This window comes from Primulina eburnea, chromosome 15, assembly GCF_022965805.1.
Source record: "Primulina eburnea isolate SZY01 chromosome 15, ASM2296580v1, whole genome shotgun sequence".
In the NCBI taxonomy this organism is placed as follows: domain Eukaryota; kingdom Viridiplantae; phylum Streptophyta; class Magnoliopsida; order Lamiales; family Gesneriaceae; genus Primulina; species Primulina eburnea.
Window position 1 is genome coordinate 24,094,733 of NC_133115.1, and position 13,227 is coordinate 24,107,959.

The following is a 13,227-nucleotide window of genomic DNA, read 5'->3' on the forward strand; positions in this document are numbered from 1 at the left end:
CGCCCAAGCCACCTACACATGTTTCTGTTCCAGCTTTTGTTTGTTTCTTGGGTAAAACAACCCTTGATCAATACCCTAATCATGACAGCCCCTTAAGAACATAATAAACATGATTTTGGATCAAATACATGCCTTAAAAATCACATGCGATGCATAAACGAAAATCTTCAAAGGTGCAACTTGTTTTCATGCAATTTCATAAATAAATACATAATATGGTATGATGATGAGTGAGGGAAAGAATATGACGTGCCTTTGCACGATTAACACACGAATAAACGTTGACGAATCAAAGAACGATGACGAGAAGACGCTGGCTGAATTTTTCCTTGCAATTTTCGAACTTTTCTCCTTGAAATCATGGTGTGTGCCGTGACTTGATTGAGGGAAAAGAGTTGTGACGCTTTGGGGTAGGGAAGGCGTGAGTTTGTGATGAAATTGTGGGGTGATTTGCACTTTAAATAATAAATAAAATACTAACAATAGCTTAGGTCCGTTAGCAAGGTTAATTAGGCCCAATAAGCCCAATAAGCCGATTAGTGTTTAATAAAGTTTGTGAAATTATTAACCGTGTTGTCAAAATGTTCGTATTTTTGTTGAAAATCCAACACCGATGAAAATTACCCGGCATATAAAATCACCTCAAAACTCCTTATTTTCAAAAATAAAAACATCAATCATATTCAATAATTAAAAACAATTATTTAATAATTTTTTTTTCATTTTTCATCCTCCGGTCTCCGTTCCTCGATCGCAACTCGGATAACCTTTAAAAATATATTTTCATGCAATCACGTGTAAATATATTTTAAACATGTCAACATGCACAACATAATTAATTTATACAATTAAAAAAATTAATTGAAATACACAAGGAATTTAATAACTTGTAAGCATGTAGTTTACATAGACCTTCAAATTTTCGGGATGTTAAATTTAAAATATAAAATTCATGTTCACTTTTTTAACATTTCAAACACAACCTATGCATGACATCAAATTACATATTTTAAAAAGACTAAAAAGCTTAATTCTAAATAAAACAATTAAATTTAAATTATTGCAGCACATTTCCAAATTTGAAATTGTACCACCAATTAAATTTGATCTCAAACTCTGAAATAGTGAAATGTACCGCAACTCCGCAGTCTGCAACAAATGTGAAGTTTTTATTTTTTTTTATTTTTAATTTTAAATTCTTAAATTTAATTTAAATATTTTAAAACTTTGAATAAATTTTTTATTCTTAAAAATAAAGTTAAATTCGAAAGTTCAAAGATAGAGGCAAAGCAACCCACTTTCATCTGCTTCTGCGCTAAACTTCTAGTTTGCAGGCCGTAATCATTCTTCTCTTAAACCCTAAATCTTTTCTAGCAAAATCCCATTGTCTGTACAGGAGATGTTTTCTCCCGCCACGAAGAAAGCCAGTCCAAGTGTTCGTAATAATGTCGGAGTCAGAAGAGACTTTGATTCTCCACTTTTGGAGAATCGTAGACCGCTGCAAGACAGTCCCAGCGTTCCAAATCGTCCAGCCACTGGCACACCCGCTCCTTGGGCCTCTCGCCTTTCAGTCATTGCAAGGTCCTTTTAATCTACATATGCTTGTTGTTGTTTTATCTGGATTTTTGCTTATTTTATTTTTGAATGCGTTATTGATGATATTGGTTGATTTCCCTTTTGCATGAAACCCTTACATAAGTTCTGTAATATTACAATTGCAATTAGAAGTTGTACTGATTATAGTGTGTGTTGTTTCTCAACTTTTCCCTTCAGTTCAGTTTGTACCCGTCTCGAGAACGGGCACCTGATATATAATTCTGGAGTTTTTTTTTTTTATAATGAGCTAAAATGCTTAAACTATCATTCTTTTATTCTTATTCGATGGTTGAGATAGGGGCTTATAAATGCTGCTGATACACATTTTCTAATTTTTCGTTGATTCACCGTGCCTTGGACCGGCCTTTGCATAAAAAATACTTGTGTGCTTGTGTCTGCTTAGTTTTGTTATGTAACAATTGATACTAAAGTGGTACCGTTTATTTTTGTGTTGTTTCTTCATTTAGCACTTTGATGTATTATTCTAGAATCATCGTATAGTCAAGTCCACTAAATTTATTAACATACATGTACCAGTCGATATAAAAACTGCTTTGAACGCATCTAAGATTATGTGGAATTTATGGGCATGATCAACTCAGGATAATATCCAGCTGCTCTCTCTACATGTCTCTTTTTAAGGAGTTGTAAATTTGAGCATCATTTTACTTAATTTCGCATTATCAGCTTCATTTTGATGAGGCTATTCGTATTTGAAAACAAACCCACAACATGGTCTATTTGGATTCTAATCTAGCAGATAGCTTCACAACTCTTAGTTGGAATCAAGAATTAATGGCTGGATTTGATACCTGATAGATATTATATAATTTCACTTAATTTAAAACTATAAATTGGTCAATTTTGAATTTTACCGACCAATTTTAATGTTTATGTTATATTAACTAAACTGCATTTGAAGGCTGTTGATATTTGATCATTAATTTGTGGTCAGTTTTTTACTAATATTCTCAGAATCCCACCTGTAAAGAAAAGCGATAAAGAAGCTGAGATTGATGCTGTTATGCCTGTATATGTTGGGGAATTCCCTAAAGTAGTACGTGATGCACAAGGAGTGTTATTACAAAATCATGCTTCTGGTTAGTCTAGCCAAACAAGGCCTACTTTATATTCTGGTTATGCTTTGTTTTTTTTTCTTAAAAACCATAATCTATTGTTCTTCTGGCAGATGATCCATGTAATTCGGGTGGAATGGACAAGGAGACATCCCTAGCATGGATTATCTGCGGGAAAAGGCTTTTTATGTGGAATTGCCTATCTCCTACAGCTTCTATAGGATGTGTTGAGCTAGAACTTCCTTCTACTTTATTAGAAAGTGGAAGCATAGGAAAAAATTCATCAACCTCTAACAATTGGTTAATTCGTGTTGTCAACTGGGACAATACGAAGAGAACTTCTGGCAATGTTGTTCAGCAGTGCACTTCAGCTGGGATTGTAATCTGTAATAAAAAAACTCGCTGTCTTGCCTTTTGTCCAGATATTTATAATGCAAACTGGATCTCTCCAGTCAGTAGTGCTGTTTTTTATGAGTCAGAATCCACTCATTATGAAAAAGACAGCTCAAACAAACAGTGGCCACAAGCCAAACTTTGTATCAACTCCCTGATTGCTTCACCAGTCTCAGCTACTGCCAAAAGCTGTATTGCTCTTGCATGTAGTTCTGATGGCAAGCTTTGGGGATTCCTATGCAGCCCTTCTGGTATTCATCGCAAGCGGGTTGAAAACATTTTTCCTCAAGAAAGTAAAAATAGTGCTCCTGGGGCAAGTAAGGGCTATCCTAGGTCATTAATGTGGCACCCCTTCACTCAGTTATTTGATGAACCTTACAGACAGTTCCTTCTACTAACCAATCATGAGATACAATGTTTTGAAGTTGAACTTTCTCCAGAGGTTAACATGTCAAAACTTTGGTCTCATGAAATTGTCGGCAATGATGGTGATTTGGGCATTCAGAAGGATCTTGCAGGCCAAAAGAGAATTTGGCCTCTTGATATTGATGTTGATAGTGATGGCAAGGTAATGACTGTTCTTATTGCCATCTTTTGCAAGGATCGTGCCACCAGTTCAAGCTACACTGAATACTCTCTTTTGACCATGCAATATAAATCTGGAGTAGATATCACAAAGCCAACTGGTGGGAAAGTGTTGGAGAAAAAAGCTCCTATTCAAGTGATTGTACCTAAAGCAAGAGTAGAAGATGAGGATATTTTGTTATCTATGATATTAAAAGTAGGAGGAAAGCCAGCTGGTTCTGCTATTATACTCTCTAGTGATGGTACTGCAACAGTCTCGCATTATTGGAGAAACTCCACCAAACTCTATCAGTTTGATCTGCCTTATGATGCTGGAAAAGTTCTTGATGCTTCAGTTTTCCCTTCCTTGGAGGACAGTAAAGATGGAGCTTGGGCTGTACTCACTGAAAAAGCTGGAGTTTGGGTTATACCTGAGAGGGCAGTTTTACTTGGTGGAGTTGAACCTCCTGAAAGAAGCTTGTCGCGTAAAGGGAGTTCTAATGATAGATCTTTGCAGGAAGAGAGAAAAAACATTGCTGCAGGAGGAAACATTGTCCCTCGAAGAGCCAGTTCAGAAGCATGGAATGCTGGTGATAGGCAAAGACCTAGCTTAATTGGAGCTGCACTTCGGAGCCCTCCGGATGAGGATTCTGAAGCATTACTTTTTCAGCTTTTCCATGAATTTCTGTTGTCTGGGCAGGCTGATGGTGTACTTGACAAATTAAATAATTCTAAGGCTTTTGAAAGAGAGGGGGAAATAAATGTATTTGTCAGAGCAAGCAAATCTATTATCGACACCTTAGCTAAGCACTGGACATCTAGCAGAGGCCCTGAGATCGTTGTATCTGTTGTGTCCACTCAGCTCGTAGAGAAGCAGCACAAGCATCAAAAGTTTCTCCAGTTCCTTGCTTTGTCGAAGTGCCATGAAGAATTACGTTCCCGACAAAGTATAATTCACTATCTAATTATCTTGTGGTTATATTTTTGTTGACTTAGTAATATTTTTGGGATATTTTATGGTTTTATCTGTGATGATCAACTTGTTTCGACACAAAGATACTAAAAAAACATGTGTAGCTTGTAGGTTCCTTCGTAGATCAAATTCAGTTTGGTATTGATCTTATTTATTGACTCTAGTAACTTTCTTAAAACAAAATTTAGTGAGTAAACCTATCATATCTGAGTCACTATTTTCCATATCAGAACAATCTCTTCAAATTATCATGGAACATGGAGAAAAGCTTGCTGGCATGATCCGACTGAGGGAACTGCAAAACACGATCAGCCAGTCTGATGCAACCAGTTTTGGTTTATATTCTGCTTCAGATACTCGGATTTCCGGAGCTCTTTGGGATCTCATTCAGTTAGTTGGCGAGAGAGCACGTCGGAGTACAGTCCTTCTGATGGATAGGGACAATGCTGAAGTATTTTATAGCAAGGTTTCAGATCTTGAGGAAATATTTCATTGCTTAGAGAAACAGCTAGATTTTGTCATTAATGAGGAGATGTCGAGTCTTGTTCAATTTCAGAGAGCTTGTGAACTATCGAACGCCTGTGTGACTGTATTCCATTCAGCCATGAAATATCGGAGTGAACATGACCTATGGTATCCACCCCCTGAAGGCTGGACACCATGGTATTCCAAACTTGTTATATCAAAGGGGCTATGGAGTTTAGCATCATTCATGCTTCAGTTGTTGAATGAAGCAAACTGTCTTGATGATTCTGCGAGGTTGGATTTCTATTCGAACTTAGAACTGCTCTCTGAAGTAATACTCGAGTCTTATTCTGGTGCTATTGCTGCAAAAGCTGAACGTAAAGAAGAATACAAAACTTTATTGGAGGAATACTGGAATCGAAGAGATGCACTTCTTAACTCACTTTATGAGCAAATTATTTTATTTTTTGAAGCTAAAATCCAGGTTTGTGTTTTTAAATCCAAATTTAGACAGTGTTTCGTATGAATATTCAAAACCTATAGAAATAGTTGAACTTTGCATAGTAATATTCTTCGCCTACATCTTTGAGTGTGTGTATGATGTTCCATTCGGGGGTGTATTCTTCTAGTGTTGAACCATAATTGAAGCTAGAAGATGAGAATAAGGCGGTTGTCGAATCCTTGTTACAAAATCAGTAATCTGTGCTGAGAAACGAGTAAATGGAGTGTTCGATCCTCATTATTTGAAGGAAACTTTTTTATATCCATAGATATAAAAGTCGTGTGTTTTAACTGATTGTGCCTCAGAGTCCAGATCCCGCCAAGCCAATGGATTGTTGACGTGATTTTGTGCATGCGTTGGTGCAAGGGCCTCATATTCATTTTTTGTTATATTTTTCTGCTGCAGGATTCAACTGAACAAAATAAAGAGCAGAAAGGTATTTTGACCGAAGTTTCTTCCAGATTATTGTCAATTGCAAAAAGACACGAAGGTTATCAAACTATGTGGAATATATGCAGTAACCTCAATGATTCTGAACTCCTTCAAACTCTTATGGTATGGATTTAAAAGCAATAATTTCACAAGTCATTTTACTCCATTTCTTATAGTGCCAAAGGACTCTGACTTTGAGCTGCATGGTTTATCAATAGCTATTAGGATTTATTACATTTTGACACTATTAAGTTTTGCTTAATTGCAAACCCACTCCTTTAAAGTTTGAATGACAGTAGGTTGGCCTTGCTCTCAAACTCCCACTCCCCTATTTATTCTATTTGGGGCCATTGGTGACAACATTTGTCTCTAGTTTCTAATTGGCCCTCAGATGAGGTGTCACGGTTTATCAAATTATTAGGCAGTGTCGTGATTAATTGGAGTAGCTTACTTTGACACCCCTGAAGGAATAAATGTAGAAACTCCCGAAGGTTTATTTATTTATTCTTTTTGAGAAGTTTGTAATAGTAAGACATCTATGTCACTTGACTAGTGAAGTTTTTATTTGTCTTTTAAGGGCAGGGATGTGTTGGTTATGCAACGATACATAGATGTTTCTATGATTAGGGTATAGCTTAGGGAGTGACAATGTAAGTTACATCAAGTTATACGTGTGTCTGTTATTGTTATTATTATTCTATTGCTTTTTGTTTGGGTTTTTTTCCTAATGTTCTAGGATGCTGCTCACCCTTCATATTTTTGAGTTGTTCTCATATGGTGAAGTTTTTTGTTCTGCAGCATGAAAGTATGGGACCGAAAGGAGGTTTCTGTTGCTTTGTGTTCAAGCAACTCTATGACAGAAGACAATTCTCGAAGTTAATGAGACTTGGGGAAGAATTTCAGGAAGAGCTGGCTACATTTCTGAAGCAGCATCCAAATCTACTATGGCTTCATGAGATATTTCTTCATCAATTTTCATCAGCTTCTGAAACATTGCATTCATTATCTCTTTCGAAGGACTATGAATCACCTTCATCTACTGAGAATATTGAATCTTGTGGCTCAACTTGTAGACTAACTTTGGCGAACAGAAAACATTATCTGAATCTCGCAAAGATATCTGCTATGTCTGGTATGGTTTTTTTTGTCCCTTTATATCGTCCCTTATAAGTTCGATCGGATCCTTTTTCTGTTCTTCTAAACCAATCGTAATCTGCTTGCTAAATTAATTTTACATAAATTTATAATCTGGAATTTCTCTCTTGCCCCCTTCATGCTGAGAACAATGTGATTTTTCAATCTAGAACGTTTGTCTTGTCCTGAAATAGAACTGCATAAGTGCATAGTATTATTTCCGAGACTGTTATTGGGTTTTACAACTAAATAAATCAATGTCAATGTAAGTCAGTGTGACAAATCTTGAGGTGAATAAGTTGAAGTATTATCTTTACTTTGCTAGCAATTAGTAAAGAAATTATACTGTTTCGACCAGTGATACGAAATGATGAGTATATCATATTTTCAGGAAGAAATTTTGGCTGGGAAGTAAAGATAAAGCGCATTGAAGCAGATCTGAACATTCTACAGTTACAGGTATGTGGCTCCATCTGGCCAATCTCGCTCTTCTTCAAACTTGTTTGCCTACTTTGAAATATCATTTATCTGAAGGGAAGAGAAAAAATAGTGACTGAATAATGATTCAGGTTATTTTATTTTTGCCATTGGTTTAGATGTGTATGGAGTAAGCAATTAGTTTTGGATATTGTACTAGAATTGCCATCATCATCAGTATTTTTTTGGGTACGTGTCCATCTTATCTAACATGAAGAGTCTGTATCCTTTCCGCTTGGGGCAGTTTGCTCTCTCTTGAATAGATCTCTTTTACCATTTTGTTTTAAAAGTATCATAATATATTGGTGCAACAATATTAAGCTTCCTGAGATTAAGATCTATATAATAAACTTCGATTGCCTGAAACTAGGTACACACTGAATTCAAAATGTAACTATAAAGTCCAATCCAACGACGATAACGTTGGATGGACGGACTCATTTACGGAGACCCAGAAAATATATATTTCTTCATATATTATTTAATGTCAGAAAAAATAAGATGCTTTTATGGAATCAAATGCTTGACGTAGAGGACTTTTTCCACCTCTTGAGGAATTTTGTACATAAAAATCGTGGTTTACCTGTAAGACCATGCACATTCTCCTGGACCTGCTAAAAAATGTGTTAGAAGGTGAGTTGTTGCATAATAGAGATCTTGGTTTACTCATCCGCACTTGTCAGCTTTAACTTTTGTACGAGTTTCGTTTTTTTGCATTAATCTCTCTCGGTTAAAATTTCATGTTGCTGGTGGGTTTGTTTCCAATGAGCGATGAAACCCAATAATTTTTTTTTATTAGAAGATACTTTTTTTGCCCTTAGGAAACTTTGATTTACTCGTCCGCACTTGTCAGCTTAAACTCTTTTCGTATTGCTATGTTTTATAATTATGTCATCAAGATTACTAGTCGGTTACATTGTTGTTACTGTGGTTATGTAAATTTTTCCTTCCACGTTTTCGAGTACTTAGTGCGTGTATAATTTTGTGCTAGTATTATTCAATAGACAGAGAAAAGAGAAAACTCTTTTCTCCCTTTTTTCTCTCGAGTTAATACTTTGTGTTTGTTTTTTGCATTAATCTTTACCCAGTTAAAATTGACATATTGCTGTATCCGTTTCTAGTTTGTGATGAAACCCAATAAAAAAACTTTTAATTAGAAGCAACTTGTTTTTGCCTTTCATAGAATTGTACTGAACTTGAGCTTATATTTTGTCCAACAGGAAGAAAGTTTGAGACTTCTGCCTGATAATGAAGAAAGGCAATCGATAGGAGACAAGCTTCTCCCTCCAGTAGACCTTATTGAATTGTGCCTTGAAATCGAAAATCCGGAGCTTTCATTACGTGCCTTCAGTATATTCGCATGGACCAGTGCGTCCTTTCTTAGAAGCAACACCACCCTCTTGGAGAAATGCTGGAGAAATGCTGCAAATCAAGATGACTGGGGAAGACTGCATCGAATGTCTATAAACGAGGGATGGAGCGACGAGACAACCATGCAAATTCTCAAAAGAACAGTTCTTTTCCAAGCTTCGAATAAGTGTTATGGACCAGAATCAGAAGCCTTTGAAGTTAGATTCGATGAAGTGCTTTCACTGAGGCAAGAAAGTTCCGAACTTTCAATTTTGAAGGACGCTAGGCCCTCTGTGGAAGCCGTGCTTATGCAGCACAGAGATTTTCCAGATGCAGGCAAATTAATGCTGACCGCAGTCATGCTGGGGAGTGATTGGGACGCCTCGAACGACACATAAGTTGCATCAATCAGTAAGGATTATGGACGTGCTCCGATGGAGTAATGGTAATATGTCTTGTATGATTTCTCAGAATATTATAATTGCAGTCCCCCAAGTTAGAGCCAGTGAACTTAAACCTATATTTGCTGGGGAGCAACTGAAATCAAGAATTTGTTTATTTGTGAGGGAGGTTGATTTTGACGAGTATTTTTCGTGTAAGGTCTTCGATATAACGTTTGAAAGTGAGCAGAATAAGTAGCAAGATTTTGAGAAACAAGTATATTTCTTCACACATTTTTAGTATATATATTTCAAATATTTGGATGGAAGAATTTGATTACTTAAATAGCTTGCTACGTATGAATTTTCAAATTATTACCCTTTCAAAATGATTCCAAGATACATGTATGTGATTTCACCTGTCTTAGCTGTTCTTTTCATTTGAGAAATAGTAAAATTGTTCTAATTAGCTAGTATAAATTCGATTTTGATCTTTTTTAATCAAAGGTAGGTTTTAATCCAATAACTTTTTTTAGTTTTAATCATTTTCTTAGCGAAACACCGATATGGTAACGCTGTCATAAATATGAGATAAATTATGGTTCATATGGCACAATATATATTTACTTGGATAGATAACATATGATAAGAAATTGTACGATTATTAAAATGGTTGAGTTTGATGTAAAATAGTTATAAATACTAATAATATGTTATTAGTTTGAATAATTAAATTTGGAATAAGTTATCTTTTTTATAATAAATAAATAAAAATAAAAAGATATGAATGATAATATTTTATCAGTCCATGTAGAGCAAAATGGATTGTCCAAATAAAATTAAATATTGTCCCTCACTTTTAAAAAATAAATTTTTTTTAAAAAAAACTAAAGGCCATCACTAATCTAAGAAGGAAAGAGGTGAAAGATAATTTGGTCAAAAGCAAAATGATAATTAACTTCACATAAAAGATAATTTTTTTTAGAATAGTAACACTAATTAAAACCGAGTTCTCTAGTTTTGAAAAGCAAGTACAATAAGTCAAAGAACACAAAACTTGACATAAAAGAAAGTACTTGATGGGCTAATCTATGTACTGTTATTACATTTGCTGTGTGTCTCATCTGTTATGTTTTAAGGAGATGAAGTTAGGATAAGCAAGCAATTCTCGAATCTCCGTTGTACCGTGATGACTCAGCTGTAGACTTGTCAAAATGGGTTACCCGCCTCGCCATAAAAATTGAACGGATTGGCTTGATAAAATAACAGTCTATTTGGAGACGAGTCAAATGGGTTAAGCCCGTTTGGATTGCGGGTCAAGACGGGTCGGACCCAAACGGCCAGCTAAATTAGGATAAAATTTTATATTTTTAATTTTTAAGTTTTATATAAAAATTAGAATAAGTTTCGTGCGCCCCCATGTATTAGAGCAAATATATTGATAATTTACTCTTAGAACAAATATTAATAAAGAAAATAAAAAAAGAGAAATTTACAGATATACATATAGAAAACAAAAGTGAAGAAATTCTTGTAAATTTTATTCACGAATCTTAAAATAATTATTAAGCATAGCAGTTGTTTGTGAACCCAAGAGCAGTTTCGTTTGAAGTCCGACGAGTTGCAGTGAAATTTTAAGGACCCGACAGAGGTTTGCTAATTATATGTATTGTTGAAGAAATAATATTTTTTAAAATTTACAAATGTCTCTTTCCTCGACTTTATGTTCTATTCCATTTCTCAATCTTCATGTTTGATTTAAACATTTTACTTTTTATGGATTATATTATATGCTTTCTTAATTTCTTATTTCAATGTTTTTAAGTATTTTATGAAACTATTTGACTGAAATATATTTTTCTTCCATGTTTACTGCGATACTCTTTAGAATTTTTTTCTTAAAAAAATAAGCGGGCCGGCCTGCCAAACCCGCGGCCCAAGGTGGGTTGGGTTGGGTTGGACTGGGTTGACCATTTAGAGGCCCGCCAAAATGGCGGGTTGGCCCTCCCCGTCAACCTATTTTGACATGTCTACTCAGCTGAGATCCTTTACAGACTAGGTCACCGCTTGAATCGCCAGTAACAAATCCGAGAAAATGTATACATTTATAAATTCTTGATGAAAAGAGAAGTCCATATTGTTAGAAGGACTTTTGTGATTGACATAATAACAATATCGAGTTATTACAGGACATTAACCACTATTTGTATTTTTCAGGTTTCTGACTACCGATGAAGTCCAGACGCTCAAAGTGCTTTATTCTTTACCAGCTGAAGATCATTCTTTTTCTAACCGCCTTGCATTAAATAAAGACTGTTACTATCCAACCGCCGATCAAAATATGTGCAAAGCAAAGTGAATAATTTACTTTCAACTGTTCTGAATAATTCCAGTTATAGCATACAAAACAATACCCACCAATTCCTGATTAATTTCCAAAGTTAAAAAACTTTTCTGAAAGCTAAGAGCTATAAGTTGCAAAAGTGAAGAAACATTAAATGGACATTTAATGATATGTACATAATTTGAAAAGCAACAAGCACATTTTGTCAGGAACTGATACAAGTGATCGTTGAAAAACTTTATCCGACCTTGGAAGCTTTCAACTATTTAAAGATATAGATTCACCTTCAAGAGGAACCAAACATACAACTCTTGCGCATCTTTCAATATGCATCATCAAGAATTTCTGAGCACTCGTACAAAAAATTTCAAGTCTGCTCAACCTATCACATATTGTAGGACAGAGCGTTTTCCGATTTACCAAAAGTTATAGCTGGTGGTAATGGTGCAATTCAAATCTTTTAAACCGCATAGCAGCTCAAGCACCATGGTTCGATCGCTCTACCAAGCAGAGACAATTATTGCACCCAACAATCTCCCTCACAATAATTGCACTCCTTGCAATCAATAGGAATCGAACCCGTGACCTTGACTATGATACCAATTGTAGGATCGAACACTTTCCGCTTTACCAAAAGTTATAGCTGCTGGTAATGGTGCAACTCAAATATTTTAAACCGCACAACAGCTCAAGCACCACGGTTCGATCGCTCTACGAAACAGGGACAATTATTGCACCCAACACACATTCATCAGAACCATATTAGATCATCAAGGATAAAATTTCCGTTACACCAAAAACTCAAGCCATCAAGTTTGACCGTTGTATTTTTTATTTGTTCTCTGGTGAACCAAGGGTACTTATATATCTAGAAGTGTAAAGTTATCACTAAGAGTTTCAGTTAGGCAATGATAACTTCTAATTGAAATGGGTTATTAAAAGATATTGAATAACCAAAGTCTTTTAATGGAAACCTTCATAAGTAAAAGAAGGGATGACATAGGAGTTTTATCTCCGAACATCCATTAAATACTTGTTTCATTACTAGTCTAAAGCCGTTTATTGTTAAATTGTAAAGCCCAAAATCAGTAACCGTAAAACCTATGCATTTATTTAATGGTTGAAATTATTTATTTAATTCTAAAATGATTTTAGCGATGCATGATTTATTATTAGAATTATTTTAAATTATTATATGTTTATTTGATGCATGTTAAAATATTTTCTTGAGTTTTATGTTTCAGGCGAATATTCGATGCAGGATCGGGAAAAGCGACCGACAACGATTTAGGTGATTTTGAGAAATGTGGTATTTTATTTCAAGTCACGAAATTTGGTATTTTAAAAGAATAATGAAATTTTAAGCATTTTTTTAAAGCCTAATTTAATTTATTATGTGATTTTAAGATTTTAAACTTTTAAAGTTTTTCACATGTGTATTTTAATTTTTTTAATTAGGAAATTTTAGTAATGTTAGTATTGGGTTAGCATGTTAATTAATTAATTAAGCAAAATATTTCCTCTAATTAATCACTCTCACA

General features: G+C 34.9%; 1 protein-coding gene across 1 annotated transcript; it reads left to right on the forward strand.

Annotated features, from left to right (window-relative positions):
- The first annotated feature begins 1,274 nt into the window (after window positions 1-1,274).
- Window positions 1,275-9,665, forward strand: LOC140813488 (nuclear pore complex protein NUP133). The gene is made up of 8 exons (XM_073171972.1): window positions 1,275-1,581; window positions 2,572-2,696; window positions 2,786-4,576; window positions 4,833-5,551; window positions 5,975-6,124; window positions 6,800-7,133; window positions 7,527-7,594; window positions 8,833-9,665. Exons 1-8 carry the CDS (start codon window positions 1,400-1,402, stop codon window positions 9,358-9,360), a joined length of 3,897 nt encoding a protein of 1,298 aa, XP_073028073.1. The 5' UTR covers window positions 1,275-1,399; the 3' UTR covers window positions 9,361-9,665.
- The last annotated feature ends 3,562 nt before the right edge of the window (window positions 9,666-13,227 follow it).

Coding starts and splice junctions, on each gene's coding strand:
- LOC140813488 (XM_073171972.1), top strand. CDS start 1,400: ATGTTTTCTCCCGCCACGAAGAAAGCCAGTCCAAGTGTTCGTAATAAT. Junction 6,125..6,799: donor AACTCCTTCAAACTCTTATG/GTATGGATTTAA, acceptor TTTGTTCTGCAG/CATGAAAGTATGGGACCGAA. Junction 7,134..7,526: donor AAAGATATCTGCTATGTCTG/GTATGGTTTTTT, acceptor TCATATTTTCAG/GAAGAAATTTTGGCTGGGAA.